Source organism: Phoxinus phoxinus (assembly GCF_949152265.1).
Source record: "Phoxinus phoxinus genome assembly, chromosome: 19".
Classification (NCBI taxonomy): domain Eukaryota; kingdom Metazoa; phylum Chordata; class Actinopteri; order Cypriniformes; family Leuciscidae; genus Phoxinus; species Phoxinus phoxinus.
This window is the reverse complement of record NC_136894.1, coordinates 25552462-25573233: the sequence shown is the minus strand read 5'-3', so window position 1 is coordinate 25573233 and position 20772 is coordinate 25552462. Positions and strand designations below refer to the sequence as shown.

Here is a 20772-nt window from a genome sequence, read left to right as displayed (position 1 = left end):
AGACTTGATGGGGAAGAAAATGCTTTGCACATATATTTGTTAAGACCTTGAGAATTAATGTGAACATTCATATCGTTCTTAATTAAACTTCTAATGTAAGGCCCCCATGGAATCCACTTTATTTCCCCCTAAATTCTGAATTTTCCATTTTATTTATTCGGGATTCTGTGTTTTATGATTTAATACAAGTTTATATAAACATTAACAATGTAAGCAAGCTTTTAAAATGTAATGTAATTAATTTAACAAAACATTACATTTTTATTTTTTGTCAAATAAGTTTAAAAACATGGATGAAAAAACATCTTAGTTGTATGATATTTCTTAGAAATAATAATATTATCAGTATTTCTTTGAAAAGTTAATTTTAGTATGGGCTACAGTAGTGATATATTTCTGTCATAATTTCTTGAAGTTAAACTGAACTTTTATTTGGATGGTTTAAAGTGAAGATCTTTCAGTTTTAGTGTGTATTTTTTATTTATTTTTTGATGGTAGGTTTTCCTCAAATGAAATGGTGAAAAGCTTGTGAAGTGACTCTCCAAGAGGCTCTGGAGATGAGTTCATGTCCTCATATATTGAGACGGCAGATGCTAAAAACACCCTGAGCATCACATGTGGGAGTTTGTGTATCATTCATTCACACATAGACACGCAGAAATCACTTAATAGCGACATGCACTAACTGGCTGTTGTAGCGTTTAATTCTGTTAATTAATCCATATAGAGTAAAAATATCCAGAGCATATCACCATTATCTATGTACATTTTATTGCAATCTTAATATAATATAATTTATTGCCCAGCCCTATATTTAAATTCTAACAATATTACTGCTTTTACTGTATTTTTGATAAAAAATAAATGCCTTTGTGAACATAAGGGACTTTCGAAAACATTTTTAAAAACGTACCGAACCCAAACTTTTGAACAGTAGGATATATTTCAAAAAGACTAAAAGACTGAGTATACCCTTTGAAATTACCAGATTCTTCAAGATGTACATAACAGTCAGAGGGTTAAAGTGTGTTTATTATTGTTAATGTAAGGGTTCTCTGTCTAGTCTAGAAGCTGGAGAACCTCCTACAACTCAGGAGTAATTACTCTGTGTGTGTGTGTGTGTGTGTGTGTGTGTGTGTGTGTGTGTGTGTGTGTGTGTGTGTGTGTGTGTGTGTGTGTGTGTGTGTGTGTGTGTGTGTGTGTGTGTGTGTGTGTGTGTGTGTGTGTCCACAGAGGGATGAGATCCTCTTTTCTCCTCTGATTACAGTCTCAAAGGTATCCATTTGCCTCTTACCGCAGGGCCAGCCAGCCAGTTCCTGTGCCAACACTGGATTAAGCATAACTAACAAGTCTCACTGGAATATTCCTTTCCATTGTAAGATAATGTTCATGTTAATGTGTTCGGTTTGCACTAGAAGTGTTTTCTAATGCACCATAACATGCTCAGTAAGTAAGACTACACCCTAAAATCATTAAGTACTTCGATTAAAACAAATACATAGAGTGATTGCAATACTAAAAATGTAATTAAATAGGAAAAAATGCACTAGAAATAATAAAATGCAACATAATAACCCAAGATAAGCTTTTTTGCTCAGAAAGCCAAAGGAAACTTGTTCCTAAAGAACAGATTATGATAACGTTACTGAAGAAGACATAACGCACCTATGGTATAACCTCGCTTGAGCTCTCCACGTCGAGGACTACGAGCCTTTTGGATGTTGGTGGTATTGATCCCCTTTTCTTCAGTTTTGGCTGATCTGGTCACATTCTGTATCATGGGTGACGCCAGCAGGTCTTTGACGAATGAACCGGCATAACTCTCATCAGGGATGTCCACTGACTGGGACTTTTTCTTCAACCTATAATACAGAAAGGAAAAAAAATTGCATTTGATTTAAAGAATTTCAACCTTTTTATACATCAAAGAATCCTGAAAAAAAGTTTACTCAACTGAAATCTGAAATCACAGTTTACTCAAGAATTTTAAGCAGCACAACTGTTTTCAACATTGATAATAATAATAATACATAAAAACATTTCTTGAGCACCAAATCAGCATATTTTCTGAAGGATCATGTGACACTGGAGTAATGATGCTGAAAATTCAGCTTTGCATCACAGGAATCAATTATTTTTTAAATAAATATATAAATATATATATCTGTCACTTTTTGAGGGTGAGCAAAAACCCACCGTTTTTGTGTCTGTCCCTTTAAATGCAAAAGAGCTACTGCTCCCGTCATAGGGGGCGGAGCTTCAAGAGCTTCTGTCCTTTTACCTCACACACACATGCACTGAAAATTTCAAAAACTTTAAACCTTTTATGTTCAAACCGGAGTCAGACAAAGATGGAGAGACTCAAGAAGAAGTGACAACATGTAGACAACATTTCTGAATGGTTAGTTGATGAATTTATGTAGCTTATGTGTAGTTATCTTCTAGTCATTGATTAGCATAGTCTTGATAATCTATATATTGTGTTCCGGCAGTGGATTTATGTCAATTTTAGGGTTCATGATGTCACTAACCTGGGAGGAATGTCATGTAGTCCCTTAAAAGTCAATTTCTTTAAAATAAAATATCTCCCTTTGCTTTGAACTTTGAGCGTCGTAACTTTGCAGGTGTTGTTTATGTTCAAACAGCAACATTACACACTAACTAAAGTTAGAAAAGTGAAATCATATTCAACCACCCCTTTAAACTAATTGTAATAATATTTCATTGCAGCTTTTACTGTATTTATGATAATATAAATGGTGAGAATAAGAGACTTCTTTCAAAACCGTGGAAAAAATCTTACCGACCTAAATCTTTTGAACGACTTTTGTATGTCCTAAATTTGCAGTCACATATATTTGAGCTAATTCTATACATTTATCTGTTTATTTTTGCCCTGAGGTCCGGGTTTTCTTCACCAGAAGCATTAAGCAATCCATGTTTGCTTCTTCACTGTCTTTTGCAAGTGAAATGAGCAACATCGGGTTGGGTCGAATATTCAGAATCTATTTTTTACTCCTGTTTTATTGTCTCTATATGAACTCAATGACATCAAGCATCTTTGCTGGAATACCACACAAAATCAATACATATTGAATTCTGCTTACTTTGCAGAGTGCATAAAAGAAGCCTTGATAAACATTTTTAGTGCCTCTGCCCCTGAGAGATCTTTTGGATTTGCAGCAGAAAAGGCAGAAGATGAAGACCAAGGACTTCAGACGGCACAAGTGATGGGGTCAGACAGCAGCCCGGTCTAGATGTACTGACCTAGATCAAGTCTCACACTCACTCATTCACCCGAGCAATGAGCTCAAGACGATTTCATGGGTCCTTTTAGGAATTAACCAACCATCCACTGGTGTCTGCTGCTACCAACCATGTTCAAGCTTAACACTCCTTCTGAAAACTTAGATATCCATATTGAAAAGTGGCATGGTAATGTCAATAAATATTGACAAACTAAAGCAGTTTGCTAAAGGATATTACTGTTGACATTGGTAAGGGGGTTAAAAAAAAAATCAGGCTTCACTGTCACGGCTAGATCACTAGCTTTTATTGTCCCACAGGGAGACATTAAGATGCCATAAATCTGGGCTGAACTTATCAGCTAATGGACTCGCTCTCATTTACGACATGCAATTGTCACGGTAAATGTGAGACTGTTCGCCTCTCCATGTCAACAGTATTTAAGTATTATCTGAGCTTTCATTAACAGCAGGTAAACCGTCCTCCGCAGAATGATCTAATTGCTTGCGGTTTGAGAACATCCAGAGCAAACAAAAGAAAATTTATGGCCAACTCGCATGGAAAGAAAAGAAACAAAGAATACTCACTGAAAGGATCATTTCAGGAGACCTGCGTCTTCTCACTAATGAATTTCCATGACTTTTCCTGCCATTTCGGATTACTGGATTGTAAAAAATTATTTTATAGCAACTATACATCCACTAAAAACTATTTCTCAGTAGATGAAAGAAATCACAGGTTTAAAATTATCTGATATTTCCCAGGTTTTCCATGACGATTAATGTTGTTTCTTGGTGAGTGAGACTTTTATCTAAATTTCTTTACTTTTTCTATTGTTTAATTAAGTAGGTAACAAAAGTAAAGGTGAACACATGGGGCCCTATTTTAACGATCTGAAACGCAAGTGTCAAAGTGCAAAGCGCAAGTAACTTTGTGGGCGGATCCCGGCGCTGTTGCTATTTTCCCGGCGGATAAATGACTCTTGCGCCCGACGCAAATCTAAAAGGGGTTGGTCTGAAGTAGCTTCATTATTCATAGGTGTGGTTTGGGCGTAACCAGAGCCATAGAGAGAAAGAGTTGCGACACTCCCATAGACCTCCATTGTAAAAAATGGCGGCGCTTTTAACCGCCTACTTCCGGGATGTGGAGATCGGATTAGTTCCAAACACTGTCATTTGAGCGTTGAACCCCATTCACTTACATTGCAGCGCGTCGAGTTGTTTCAGAGGTAACTTGATGAAATATCGACCTCTTTTGAATTGTCAACTGTCTATATTGTTTCAGAGGCCCTTTGCGATGCTTATACTGGTCTTCATTTGTATATGCACAGCGTAATTATTTATATTTTATCTTGGTTATTTCAACCAATTTTCTAGCATTGCCAGCGTGACTTCGCCAGCTGTGAAGGTAGCATATCTGATTAGTTCGGTAATTCATCGCTACCACCTTTATAGCAACTTTTATTTAATTGATTTTTTGGGATATACTAACTTTTCATTTATTGTCTTGAGTGAAGCGGCGTGAGAACAATGCTGGACCTCTAGGATTGTTATGGCCATCACCAGTCCTGTCTGTTTCATGGATCACCTGCCCCTGCTTTTTGTTTTTCTTGTTCACACATTTTTGTTGTCTGTCATTGTTTAATAAAAAATATTTTATTTGAAAACCTTCATTTGTATCAGCCATGCGAATTCTGAACGGACCGCCACGGCAGACCTCTGCGTGATCACATTATAAGCAAAATCACGGGAATCAATAGTCTAATACAGCCCAGTTGTGCTAAAATAAATATCATGAGACGTCCATCATCAGATGAATGATATGGAAAAGTTAAGTTAGAGCCGCTAAAGCAAGTGCTACTACCCATGCGACCATGAACACTAAGCTTTTCCCTCCAAAAATATAGACTAAAACTTATCTAAGTAATATACAGTACCTCGTTGGCCCTCCAAATGCAAAACTGATATTAACAAAATGCAATAACAGCTGAAAAAGTACTTGGGTATGTGTTTTATTTTATATTTACCGTTCAATAATGCAATCGCTGCTGTCTGTCCCATAGAATAACATGACAGCCAGCGTATGTTTTGGAACTATTGGGGCTTACATGAACCACGTGACAGCCATAGCGGCGACATCAAAGAGTGTCGCAACTCTCTCTCTCTATGGCTCTGGGCGTAACGTGAAATAAACCAATCAGAGCGTCCTCTCACATTCCCTTTAAGAGCCGGCGCGCTTGTTCCATGGCGGATCGCTATTATAACGGCGGATTTGCCAGCGCACGCCAGGAGCGGTTCACAGCCGAGGAGGCCGACGTTCTCGTCAGGGCCGTAAAACACAGAGAAGTGACATTGGGGATGATGGGAGAAACCCACACAAATTAGGTTAAACAGGCGTATAATTTGGGTAAATGTGTAGCCTAATCTAGATTTTTTTATTTTTTTTATCTAGATAGATCTTTTTCACATATTCACGGACATACCAATGATTTCCCTCGTGTGTTAATATTTTTCCTTGTAATAATGTATGATTTGCAAAAATGAAAACTGCTGCGTCTGTTTATATTAGAGAATGGACGCGTTAACATTATGGCCAAGCACGCGCCCTTAAAATACCATATCACTAACGCGCAACGCGCCACTGTCTTTAGACTGTTTTTTTCTTGGTCAATGGCGCAATTGCTTTCTAAAACTGGAAAATAGCACCATTGAAGTTTTGCGCCGGAACACGCCTTCTCTTTGCGCTGAACCGCCCCCGCGAGCGCAAGTTCATTTCCTAATTTACCGACGTGCGTCTGTGGAGGGAAAAGTCCGCTGTGCGCGGGTGCAAAATAGTAATGATACATGCGTCGGTGTTCAAAGTCAATTGCGCTGGGTGCAAGATAGGGCCCATGGTCTCATTCATGAAACACAAATCTGAGTAAATAGCTCGAAAACGCTTTTTGAATGTAGATTGTTGTTTTGATTTGAACAGCATTTTAAAGGGTTTTAGTGATATTCACACAAATTTGTTCTGCAAATGAAGCCCAATGTGAGGATATTTTGGTTTGTGTTGATTATTCATGCACACACTCTCTGGAGATATCAATCCCAATAGCCAAGCACTACCACACTGTGTGTAAATTAGCTTATTAAAATGGTGGGCAAGATATAAAGTTTCATTAAGATATCAAGGAACAGCCAAAAGCAAACTCCGGTACAATACTTGCATACACACTTTGTATTAGGAGTCAGTTTCCCGCATGAACCCACTGAAATAATCTCCATTTAAACACAAATTATTGCCACAAATCACAAAATCCTTAAAAACTTTGACCCTTTACAGACACTTGGTTCTTTAAAGGAGTCCATTGCTGTTTGAGCATGAAAAAGGTCTGCAGTTACACAACACAAAATCTAATTTTCAATATCAGTTAGCACTGTGTCTGAACTCCCTGAAATGCCTCGATTGTAGTCATGGGTTTTCTTCTGGGAACGAACTCATTACAATATTCCTCATTTAAATAATTCTTGCCCAAGGCATATGCGAAATAAAGGGGAGTCGTGGTTGAGTTGTGTTAATGGTGTGTTGAAACTCGCAGTGATTGCAGAACGGGCGTGACATTTCCCAAATACGCGACAACACAACATTGCGAAATCACAACACACTGGTCTAGCCGACCAATCAGAGCACATTGTGGTTTTTGGAAGGAGGAGCTTCATAGAGACAGGAACTAAACAGAGCGTTACCAGGCGTTACTGACAGACTTGGAAGAGAGGTGCTGTTGCAAAAATATAAATGAAAATGTGTTTTTTGAACATTCAAGTATGAAATCCTATTCTAGTAGGCCCTAAAAAAATCAAGACTTTGAAAAGGGGCATTTTAGGTCCTCTTTAACAAGCATATTTATTTCTAAATCGGGGCCAGTCCGTGATGTAGGCGACATATGTCGCCTACAGTAGGCGGTTGTCTAGGGCACAAAATGACAGCGGATCTCTGGAGAAGGTCATAAATACGCTCTCTATTTGTTATTTACAAAATACGTTTGTTATTTACAACAAGTTTTTTCAGAGTTGAGCAATTAAGCCATTCACTAGCAATGTTTCTATTGCGCCAAACGACAAAATGCGCATTAAAAACATATGTCGCCCAGCCGGTCTCGTTGCACAGCATCTGAAATGAAGTCTGTCATCAAAGTGGTACAGTATAATTACCTCCCAGAACATTACATGACTGCGTTCCCAAACGGCAACATCTGCCTCCGAAATCAATATAACATGTTTATGTGTTTCGTCTCCACGCTCTGAGAAGCAAGCAATTCATTATTACATACAGTGGCTTCTCTTACTTTTCTTAGGTATATTTAGTACCAGTTTATCAGGAAGTGATGATTTTGTTCTCTTCGACTCACTGGTTAAAAACCGTGCTTTATTTGCGAAGGTTTTATGCGATCTTCCAATTTTGCGCATAAGCTAGGCAACTTTGAATGGAAAAGTTGCATAGCTAGTACAGACATGTCTGTCAATATCTGAACACAATGATCAATCAGAGGTGTTTAAGTTATTCGGAATCAGAATCAGAAAAAAAAGAAAATAACACTTAAGTGACAAAGATTAATGCTTAAAAAAGAATTTGTCGTTGTAATTCATAATACATCTGTATCAGCATGGAACATAAGAGAGCATTAATAGAGATTATGACATATTTTAAGCTGCTCAAACTCCTGCTGAACTCCTTAAATATTACATAACAGCAGCAGGTGTTATATTGATACCCTATATGGGCGCTGATCTTATTTGACATTAAAATATGAACTAACTTTAATCTGTTACTATTCTGATTTAGATTACCTAAATGCAAGTAGAAGTTAGAAGCATTTTAAGACAAAAAGGGTGACTTGAATATTTTTCAAATATTCACTCCTTGAAAAAACTTACAAGACTTACATCCAAGTACGTAAAAGTATGGGCTCTTTTGACTTGCTCAAGTAAGTAACCACCCACAACACAATCCTCCTAGCAACCTCCTAACAACCACTCAGAAGACCTTAGCAACCCATAGCAACTCTCTGGCAACCACCAATGCCAACAAAAGCCCGTTTTTGTAATGAAATTGTTTAATCCAGCAGAGAGCTTGTTATTGCACAAGCCTGATGATGATAATGGGGATATTAAATATTCACATTCTGTGTTGAACTGAGATTCTGACATCAAAGTCTGTAACTGGGTCATTGTTGAATATGTTGTACAAGAGCAAACACACACACACACACACACACACAAAAGACTACTGGGGAAACTTCTGTTTTCACAAAGTCAAGACGGAAATGCACATTTGAATATAAAATAGCAATGTACTCCTTTAAGGCTTTTTACCTTGGCCTTAGATGGCTTTTTTTCATGTGCAATGGTCAATTTTAGATACACATTTATCGTGAATGTTATCATAAAAATAAAAAACAAAACAAATAAAACTAAATAAAATAAAATGAGCAATTTCAAATACTTATTAAAATAATTTCTATTTTGGTATTATTTCTATTTTGGCCTGCAATTTGCATCAATCACTCGTTCATTTTAAGATTAAGATTATTTGATTATTGAACACATATATAAAAGTAAAGCAAATCACAAAATACGCAGAGTTTAACTCAAGCAGAACAATATTCAGCCTTTCTATTAAAAGCTAGCAGAGACATGTTTGTTTGACAGAAAACCAGAGGCGAATCAATGTTTTCTGTCAAACCTGTCAAACATAATTCAAATGATTATAAATGTGTCCTTCAGTTTTGAAATGATGCCCTTGAGTGTATTCAAATGAGTGGTATTTCTCTGGAGATTTAGATGTAATATTACATTATTTAACACGCTGCAATCAAATGCTTATTATTTGCATAAGTTTCGATATGACTACAAATTGCACTGTTGCATTCTATGTTTTTTTTCCCTCTCATCACTCTTGAAACATCAGCAAGGCTTGTTACGCAAGCACTTGAGTTTCTAGTATACAGGCTGCGTAAGCCACTCTAAGAAAAGTACTCCGTGTTCCTTTTGCTCTCATAAGTAGGTACTCTTGTTCTTTCAAAGTTGTCTTCCTTTCTGCAAAAAACAGACAAGTCAAACTAAATTAGGTAAGGTGGGAGATGTTACAACTCTACACACGACTCGACTACCTTAGAGGAGGAATCACTCCAGAAATAAAAAAGATTTGCTAGCAATTAAGGAAGGCCTAAAGGCAATCGCTCCGTCATATCTATTTCTCATAGTTACACTGGTGGTGACACTGAGGAAATTAAAGTTCCCCTGTACACAGTTTTCAATGCAATATTTGAAGAACCCCAGGGTTTTTCCACTTTACTGTTCTTTTGCTCAAGGAAAGTGTGACTTCCATTCTCAGGAGATCTTTGAAACTTTCTCTGGGAAGTGCAGTGAGTGTATTAAATGCATGCAGAACAGTCACTCTGAATTAGCCGAGTGTGTTTGTGCAGTTTAAGCGCTGTGGTTAGTTGCCTCTGCACAGCCACACACTGTGTGTGCCTGGATGTTTATGTCTATACTATAGGATATATGCGCTATACAGGCTTCACATCAAAAACATGCCCTTCTATTGCCTTCCTAAAAGACTTACATAATTCAGATGGGACTACATGTTTCATTTATCCCCCAAGATAGCTTTCATCTTTCAACATTGTATTTTGTGGAGAACACATGGCATCGCTCCTACTGGCTAGTCTTTGCTGTGAAATTTGAACATCTGTTCAAGCCTCTATAGAGCCTCTTATGCTCACAACGGCTCACAATGTATTTGATAAAAAATGCAGTAAAAGCAGTAAAATTGTGAAATGTTATTACAATTTTAAATAGCTGTATTAAAATTTTCAATTTAATTTGATATCATGTATTCCTGTGAAGGAAAAGCTGCATTTTCATCATCATTATTCAAATCTTGAGAGTCACATGAAATCATTCTAATATGATGATTGCTGCTCAAGAAACATTTATTTTTATTATCAATGCTAGTGTATCTAATTCTATACTTGTCAATCTTTGGGATAGCCAAGTGTATGCATGGATGTATGGATGGATGGATGCATGGATGGATGGATGGATGGACGCATGGATGGATCGTGCCTGCCGAGCCAGAGACTGTTCACGTTGTGCCTGCCCAGCCAGAGACTGTTCACGTCGTGTCTGCCGAGCCAGAGACTTTTCAGGACAAGATGGCCGTCGCGCCTGAGTCAGCTTTGGATGATGCAGCGCTCCTCATAGTCGCCACGGCTATGATGTGTATATGGGCAGCACACACATCGGCTCCAGCCCGCAAACCTTCGCCTAAGATGGCCGCCGCCGTTCAAAAGTCTTGTCCCGAGATTGCGCGCCATTGTTCCAGAGTGTCGTCCCCGTGTTCCCTTGTCTGATGTGTCATGTTGTTATTGGTTCATTGTTTATTTGTTCACAGGTGTCCCTTGTCTAGTCGTTACTATAGTCGTGGAGAATGTTTGTTCAGGTTTTTGTTTCTTGTTCTGAGTTTCATGCCTTGCCATGCCCTTGTTTTTATGTTTGATTATGTTCTCAAGCAGCTTGCCTCCAGTTGACCTCATTCATTACAGCAACAGCTCATTACATAATAACTCATTAAATAACAAAATGTAATAAAAAAATAAATAAAAAAACATGTTATCACATGCTAGGACATTTTTTAATATTAAAGTTATTAACTTTATTACATTATTTAACTTTTGGCCCTCTAGCGGTTAAAAAATGCATGCATTTTGCAGAGAAACATTACTTCGATTCTGTGTGACTGAACGGATGAATATGACCCTTCACAATAGATAATGCTTTACAATGAACTCTGTTAAGTAGCTTATGGCAATGTATATGTTCAATAAAACACCTTAATGACCTGCTGAGTAATAAAAATGGCACATTTCAAATCCCTCAGTTCTCGCCATCTCAGAAAAGCCAAGCCAATGTTGATTCTCGTTTTATTACGAGCTCTGTCACGTTCTCTTTTTGTGAGCAGACTCTTCTCTGTTCAGCGTTTTTTTAAAGCATGTGATTCTCCGGAGGTTCGAGATTTAGCAGTTCCATGTCAACCTTTCTCGCTCATTGTGACAACTAACCTATGCCACTCACACCCAATACATGCGTCAAAGTAGCCGGAGCAACTTTTCTCTATTTACAGATACTACGAGACATGTTTGGGGCCGGGCGAGTGACGTACTGTATGTACACAATTTCCCATGAAAACCATCCCGACAGGTTTAAAATAAAAAAAATTACCATAGTGAATCAGGATAAGACAAAAACACATTTTGGAAGAAGAACTGATGATGTATATTTTGTTAAATTTGAACAAAAACATTACATAGTGTTCCTTTAAATCATTTACTGATTATCTAATTATATACTCAATGTTTAGCTTGCTTTCTGTTGCAAACAGTTGTTTTCCCCCACAAATTAAACAACCGTAACCGAATACTGTAATAACAGATGGTTTTCCTCTGTTCTAAACAGACAGTGTGCCGCAGGTAATCAGGTAAAGGCAAAACAGCTCTCAGCTTGATTTAGATGGTGGTGATTAGTTAAACCTGCCACTGTGATCCTTATTCACCTGAACCAAGAAAGCTGTAAACCAATACCTTTCTTTTCTAGCCTTACGTCATGCACTTGCGTAGTTACTCCATTAGCCGAGACAAATCCAGAGATGAGTCTTGATAATACTGTCACTGGGATAACCTTTCAAAATGTCTGAGCTCGTAAAATCTTGCATCTGACTATTCTCGTCACAGAGATAACCCCTTCTAGTTTTAATATAATTAATAGGAAGCTATAAGAATGGTGGAATATATCTTTTTCCAAGCAATCCATCACTGTTTCTTGCAGAGATAACAGCCCTGCAGGTAAAAAATAACTCTAAACCTCAAATGACCTTCCAAACATCCCCAAACACTGCTGAAATAGGCATGAATGAATTTTGACTGGCATAAAGGAAGAAATAACTAACAATATATAAGTAAAAGAGGCCCTTTAACAATCCCCAAAACAGCCATCAATAAAACCGAATTGGAGTCGGTCCTCTTTAATGCAATTGGGCTGGCCATTAGAGCACGTCTGGAAGCCTTGAGGAGAATATTTCATCCTCAGAATAGTGGAATGGAAAGTGCATATGGAAAAATGCAGATTATGGCATCCATCAAGCAGGATGACAGCTGTGCAGTGGGGAGGGGAGGGTGTGTTAGTGGGTTAGAGAGGATTATGTAATCCTCTTGAGATTTTTACGCTTCAACCCCCTAATGATGCTTCGCAGGGCTAAAACAAAAAATTCAAGAGCCCTGCTTATGTTCAGCAATATCCCGGTTTACAACCTGCATTTATTAGAATCCAGGAGTATCTTCACCTGGGGGTCTGTGTCATTTAAATGATAATGCCCTGATCTTATCTCCTGTGGTTTCCTACCAGAGCTTTAGTGTCATCACAAAGTTCACTTTTAGAAAACTCATTCGAACTTCCTCTCTTAAAGTGATCTGCTTTTGTATGGCCGTGTATGTGCCTCAAGCATGGTGCAGTCACAATGAATTTGTGAGAATCAAGTCATGTGGTCATACTGATTTATGGTCAATCAATAATTTTATGATGCATATGTTTTGAATGCAAGTCAAACAAGTATTTATACTGTTGTTTTGGTCCATGCATCAAATAGGATGACTAGCTATTGTAAACAAATGTCCATTCCCTGCCACTACTCTACAAATCTACCAGTAAGTATTGTTGTTTAAAGGAACACGCCGACTTTTTGGGACTTTAGCTTATTCACCGTATCCCCCAGAGTTAGATAAGTCCATTCATACCCTTTTCATCTCCGTGCGTGCCGTAACTCTGTCTGACGCACCCACCGCTAGCCTAGTTTAGCACAAAGACTGGAGGTAAACAGCTCCAGCTAGCATACTGCTCCCAATAAGTGACAAAATAATGCCAATATTTTCCTATTTACATGTTGTGATACAAATAACAAGGTCACATGAGACACAGCCATCTTCTAACCATATACATACTGGGAACTATATTCTCAGAAGGATGAAGCACTGCTACTTCTGCGGAGTGATTTGCTCGCAGCGCCTGAGAAGCCCCGTGGGGCAGAGAGTTCGCTCAGAGTGTTGCGCTAATCACTCCGCCCAAGTAGCAGTGCTTCGCCTTCTGAGAATATAGTTCCCAGTATGTATACGGTTAGAAGATGGCTGTGTCTCATGTGAACTTGTTATTTGTACACACTGTGACTATACAAATCACAACATGTAAATAGGAAAATGTTGGCGTTATTTTGTCACTTATTGGGAGCAGTATGCTAGTTGGAGCCGTTTACCTCCAGTCTTTGTGCTAAGCTAGGCTAGCGGTGGGTGCGTCAGACAGAGTTACGGCACGCACATAGATGAAAAAGGTATGTATGACTTATCTAACTCTGGGGGATACGGTGAATAAGCTAAAGTCCCAAAAAGTTGGCGTGTTCCTTTAAATGCATGCAAATGACAAAATTAACTAAATAATTTGTTAAGCATTTGCATAAAATCAGTTTGCAAATGCATAACACTTCTTTGTACTCAATAATCACAAAACTCGCTGATACAATGTTATTAAGTTGTAGGTGGTTGCCAAGGTGTTGCTATGCAGTTTTTAAAGCACATTGCTATGCGGTTTCTAGGGTACTTCCCAGTATTTTGGTCTCTAGATATGATTCTAGCCCCTCCTTTATTCAAATCTATGAGCTTATTTCATTAATGTGCATAGTTTAACAGTAAAGTGATATTTAGGGTTAGTGATTTGAATGTACATTTAACCCCAAGTATGTGCAATCATATTAGTCATGCTTGACTCATAAAATGGCACTGATATCAGTTAAACCAGCAAAAACAATGCATGTAAAAACAGTGTAAACCACTACTGTATGTACTGACCTCTTTGTGTTGAACATTCTGAGTCCTTGTTATCCTGTGTTGGGTGGGTGACACAATGACAGCGATAGGCCAGCTCTATGGAGTGGACCTGTAGGAAGAGAGTATGGTTACAGAGAGAGGTTCAATCAACATCTCATGGTATCAGGTTTAAAAAAAAAAAAAAAGTTCAAGGACCAATGACCTCATCTCTGTAAGGGGTGTGACCTCAATGGGTGAGCAAATTACAACTGACACTCACAATCCGACAGTCTTAAACAAAATCAGAGGGAGCTGGACAATGTTAGTTTTATGTCCACTAATTGCCGACCAGATGGTGTTTACCAAGGGATTAGTTTGTAGATTTCCAGTCTACAGTCTTATCTTTGGTTATATAACTTGACGAAAAAGCAGAAGTACGACATGTAAATGATTATTGTCCACTTTGGTTGAAACCACTACAGCTATCTCTGTGCTAACTCAATTATACTGTCAATAAGAAACCAAGGATCAGCTTTAATTGACCTGCCCTAAAGGCTATTAAAATGCTAATGACTATAATTCCTGTTTTTCCACTCTCCATTTAAATGCATGATATTGAATATATGAATATTCAAATATTTGCAGACACCTGCCTTTGCACAGGTCTAATTTCAAACATCTTGTGCTCGTCAAAATCTTTGTTAGCAAATAAGATCAATGGCGAGATAAGTCATTTGTCAACTAGGGCTGCCCGTCCAAGCAGAGTGCATCAATAATGTACGAATACGGCCGGTGTAAGATGTAGGCACTGGTGGTAATCCCTCTGTTATTCTACTAGTCATCAACCTACCTCAACCGCAAAGCGTAGTTAAGAATCATTGGTATATCAAAGATTTGAACACGTCAAGCAAAAGGAAACGGGTTTAATCTCTGGGATTGGTTTGGGAAAGTTGAAATCGGCAGCCTGTACACAATGGACACCAGAAATAGCATGGCTCCTGGTCTTAATATTGATGAAAAGAAAAGGAGATATTAACCGAAGACTGTTTCAAATGTCTCTCGTCTTAGCGGTAATGGATAACTTTATGAATGGAAATGGATTTTCCTTTAATTGAGGATGACCTTCTGGCCATCTGGTTTCATTAGAGTGAGCCATAGCTCGAAATGACAATGGTAATTGTTCTTCCTGTGATGAAAACAGATCCAGTGCACTATAATCCAATTGCCCAAGACCATGACTAAACATTGAGAATTTCAGGCAGATGCATACAAATACATTCACGGTATTTTGCCTATGAATGCATTCACTCCATTGCAAACTCTGTACATTTTCGCAATTCTTCAAAATGCAGTCATCATAATAACGTTAAACTTACTGGGTCAACCATATCTATAAATTAAATGTACTTTTATGTACATGTGGCAAGGTACAAATACAAAGTACGCTGTTTTGCATTGGATCAAAAGTCACTAATGAGCCTCATTAATAAACATCTTGTCCATATATCACACAACAGCGGGGGACGGCCAAAGCGCACCAGGATTGGAGGGATGTGGCTCCTGTGAGAGAATAACTACACTCGTTACTTACAGATGCTGGGTTTAGCCAATTACTTTAAATTATGAATGGCAATTTCCACCACTAGTGAATCAGAAAAAGACATTATTTTTCTTCTTAACCACAGTGCAGTTTGGACAGAGGTGGATTAAAAACAAATATCTTTTTGGTCCTTCAATTATTTAAGACAGCTTGCTGGGTTTCTCCTAAGAGAATTGCACAGTTTCAACATTTATTATAGATGCATATCGTTAGCCTCATAGCATAATTGCCTAAGTCATTTTTTGGCCAAATTGTGATATCTGCCTATTTTTACTGTCCTTCCACTGCTGCATCATCCTGCCTTTCTGCCTATGTCCTTAGCCAATCACAACACTTATTAGGATCCAAAAACACTATCTGCCTTAGTCATCTCTTTGACTTAGGCAGTTTTGATACAAACAAAATGGCAAAAAAACATGGAAAGACAGATGTCCAGAAGTGATGTATTAGCTCTTCTGTTTGATTCGTTTTCATCTGGTAAGAGTTCATATTTCTTAAATTTTCTAGACACTAAATGTAATTTCAGTCAATCAAAGAGATTATAAACTGTGTATTTAAACTTGAAATCACATTTTTTGCTACAAGATAAGTAGCTAGCAAACACTAGCTAAATATTACCTCATTTCTGGTCAGAACATCACCATAAAAAGACATTTAGGTAATTTTAGGCAAGTGAAGTAATTTTTCAAGCATTTACTTTTAATTTTAAGGCGAGACACGGCAGGCAATATATATTTTTTTTTTCACTGGTCAAATTTGAGATTTTGGCCTATTTGTCTTCAATAACATGTCTTCTTTCAGACTTGTGGTGAAAAAAAGTCCAAAATACACATTTAGGTCTTTATTTTACTACACTTTGTCTATTTGCGTCCGTAGATTTCTCAGAAATTTAACAAAAGTTGGCGTTCTAAATCAACGCGCTGCTCCGCGATCTCTCTCTGCTTCCTTTTAATCACACACACGTCTGGAAATTCACACTCCACGTGATTACATTGTCATCTTTGAGACTGCACGAATGCATCGATCCCCATACAAGGTGACTCAGCTATACCACAATGACTTCATGAAGTTATCTGGGGCCTATGTCACCAATATTCGACCAGGTAAAAAGGTTGGTGACCCCACAGTCCATGGCCTCCGGGCTCTCCAGTACTTGGCTAATGGTCAAATCCGGTACAAGTTGGAATTTGAGTCTGAATGGGAAGACCTGCCTCAGCGAATCAACATCCCCAAATAACCATTCCACTGGGTCCCACTCTTTCCTGCCCAATTGCCAATTACTCTCAGGAAATTCAATGACTTGCAGACAATGAAACCAGTACTACCAAGAGTGGCCCACCAGTACTATGACAACCTCCCTCATCAATAGACAGTGTGAAAATTAGTGTGCACAGCACCTGAGTAGAACTTGGTGGTAAAGGAAAAGTGGTTAAGGTTAGACATTAAGAAACAACTTGGTTAGGGTTAAGTTACACATCTTGGTTATATTTAGGAGAATAAAAAAACTATGGTTATGTTATGTTTGCACAGCACCTGAGTGGAACTTCAATTAAGGGTGGAAAAGGAAAACAGTAGTTAAGGTTAGACATTAAGAAACAACTTGGTTATAGTTGGCAAGTTACACATCTTGGTTATATTTAGGAGAGAAAAACAACTTTTGTTATGTTATGTTTGCATTTATATGTAAGAGAAAAAATGCCTAAGTCATGGCATGTTCTGCCTAAGTCACTTTTATTTGTTAGGCAATTGGTGATGGATATTTTTCTTTTTGCATACTTGTTCACACATCTGGTTGAATGTACTGTTATAATATCAATAAAAAATCACAATGTGATTTCTAAATATTGTGTTTTTTCATGTTTCCCAAAAACGTTGAAATATGACTTAGGCAATTATGCTATGAGGCTAACGATATGCAAACTTGAGTCACTGCAGCTAGTTTATGGATTATCTACAGTAGACTTCAAGACTTTTCCCTGCACCAACATACTAGGGAAGAGTGGGACAAGCTGTGCCACTTTAACTTAAGTTTCCCTCCAGGCGCGAAGAAATTGTATAGAGGTAAAACTAACACATCTAAATATATTTCAGAGTGTCTGCTAACTGAAATGAATCGCATTCCATATGTTGTCTTATTTTGCTGCACCAATGCACTAAAAAAAGGCACTAAAACAACAACATTTGTACTAGTACTTGCAATATTAAAATAATTTTGTAATAGCATATCCTGCTTTTGGAGGCGAGGCTTACAACCATATTAATTAAGTCACTGACACACTTTATGAGCTAACTAGTGGTAAATACTTCATTTAATAAATTACATATTGTCTCTGTTGGTTGGAAACCCATTTCCAAAATGCAACTTTTCAGGAAATGGAAAAATAACACACTGTATTTTTAAATAATTAAACACCATGTTGTCAAATTGTGGATTTATATATGGTAAGATACTTGAATGCGTTATTATATTATTAACATTTGACCAAAATCAAGCTCAAATGGAGTTACCATGTAGCCACATAGCTAGTAAACTACAATCAACCTGTAAGTTGGTGAAAACGTAATGCGATGCAATCACTGTCTCAGATGTGGCCGTTTTATAGGCCTATGAAAAAAATTCTCGAAAATTCACTGGTCAAAAGATTGTAGTTTACTAGCTATGTGGGCGCTCATTTCATTCTGTCATTTGGCCAAAATCTCGTGTCATTAAAGACGAAGTTCTGCGCACAGGATATTTAAGAAAGTTAAATCAACGACAAATGCTAGACTAAGACACTCTTCTCCGCTCCTCAAATACATAAAACATTAGCCTTTATATATATTTTGTTTCTTAAAGAAAACGCTATACTTATTCAAACAAACAGCTCTTTATTTACTCTTGCATTGGAAACAAGCAGAGACGGCCTAACCTGCGTGTGGTAGCCCTACTTTGTTCATTCACGATAGAGGCTGGGTGGAGTTATGAGGTTTGACTGACAGTTTGAGGATCCAATGGAGTTACATGGATTAAATAGTTGCAAAATCCACATACAGATGTAAAGATGTAAATCTAATATATATTATATTAGAAAATATATTTTAATTCTATGGCTAATTCTACTGGAAATCTACCCAATCTAATGTACTGGTTTCAGAACTGGACAGCGACCAATGTCCAATGAGAGTTCACAATCTAGACAGCAATAATATCTGCAAATCACATGATTTCCTTCTACAGGCATACGTTGAGGTCTCAAATCTCAAGTATCTGGTCTACATTATTATCTACTAAGAGACAAACACGATTAACTAAAAGCTCTTGCTGGACAACACGATGGCATTATTGAAGTGCAGCAGTCATGACCATGGAAGCACAATAAGCATCTTTATGTAACAAGGCTAATTTACAGCGAAACATGCACATTCACAGCACTCATCAATAAAATGAATATTACAGAGCCTCTTCAGTTTGTGAGTGCATAGCCACTGCCCTGTGCAGACTGCTCTTCAGTGGCTGGATCTTTAAAGCAGTGTGTCTAAGCCAGGCAAACAGGCCATCTCTTTGGTAATTTATAGACAGAAGCTATTATAATTCACTGGGTTTTTCTATTGCAGCTTTCCATGAGTGTCCGGCTGGATGTGAAAGCACTGCTGCTCTGAGATCGATCAATCAATGAGGACATACCAACAGCGATACAGCATCTCTGAGTTTCCATTACACTGAGTTTGCATCCAAATCTGCTCTTTAATTAAATAATAATCTGATCATGCTGAGACACTTTAACCCAAACAGCGAGAAAAAAACGTGCTGTGATGGTATCAGATGGTAATACTGGTACTTTGATATATATATACCATAGTACTGCATAATTACCATGTTCATGCATCATGTATTTAGCCTACACATTCTACAGTACTTCAAAGAATACCATGGTACTACCATGTTACCTTTTGGCAGAATACCTTAATTTGTACCTCGTAAGATTCAATGCCATATTATGTTTAAAATGCATGACCAGATGAAATTATGATAGAGAGTGGGGGGGGGGGGGGGGGGGGGGAAGCTTAAATATTTACCGATTAATGCAAGCATGGTTTCTTCTTATAAAGAAATTACAAGTTTATTTTCCCATTAACACAGGGATTAACCATCTGGAAATCTAATACTGAATCAGTGCAGGTATAATATCTATTAAAGTGAAACAAAGTATCTTTAAGACAAAACAGTCATCCACTTACACACAAAAAAACTAAATTATAACATACTCAAAAACAATACATGTATGCATACCTACATAATTATTATGTAAACTTGCTTTCTGGGTTCCTTAAAATTATATAGCCCAAAATAAATACTTTTATAATAAAGAATACATGAAATGCAATGCATAAAATTAAACTATAGTGCAGATGTTGTATACAATATTGTCCCATTGGCAATTTCAGCTATCCCCAAAATATCCCTCCTGTCAGCTAAAGCTCCAAGAAGAAGAAAAAAGCCTATTATTTCCTAGACTGTTATTTTGTCCTCTACGGGTGCTGCCCCAAGAAACAATAAAGTTCCAGTTAAATCTCCTTTTATATGTTTTCATTGTTTTATTTACATCCAGACTCAACTGTTTATTCTTACTAGATTAAATAACAATTATCGCTTGAAATAAAGTCGCGCTTACCTTAAGCCAGGTAATGCGTCAGCAAATCCAGTGGATGTGTCATATCATGCAGTGTTTATGATTACACCTGCCACAGACTACCATTCACACTATGCCAGCATTAGTCTTCTGAGAGTGCTATTAAATGACCGGAACATACCATCACAGCCTGAGGTAAAGGGGTGCGGAGTAACCCAACACAACGAGACCAAATCTGAACACATGATGGATGTGAGCTCTAAATCATGCATGGATATGTTTATTATAAGGCGACATATAGAAACATTACGTATACACGATATTCAATGGTACAATCATAGGAAAGGCAGGGAATCATATCTATGACCCTCTGTTTTCAAACATATGTTCAACCACACATCCCTTTTACACACAAATAAAGACCA

At 37.7% G+C, this 20772-nt stretch overlaps 1 protein-coding gene across 2 annotated transcripts in view; it reads right to left on the bottom strand.

Annotated features, from left to right (window-relative positions):
- oxr1b (oxidation resistance 1b) overlaps positions 1-20486 on the bottom strand; it is a 54656-nt gene extending 34170 nt beyond the window's left edge. The window contains exons 1-3 of one of the 2 annotated variants that reach the window (XM_079590809.1): positions 20390-20486; positions 14180-14267; positions 1666-1862 (exon numbers count right to left, since the gene is read on the bottom strand). In XM_079590809.1, coding sequence (XP_079446935.1) covers positions 1666-1862; positions 14180-14196 — 214 coding nt within the window. In that variant the 5' untranslated portion in view covers positions 14197-14267; positions 20390-20486. The remainder of the gene's footprint in view (positions 1-1665; positions 1863-14179; positions 14268-20389) is intronic. The other variant, XM_079590810.1, reaches the window with a different exon arrangement.
- Positions 20487-20772: the final 286 nt, after the last annotated feature.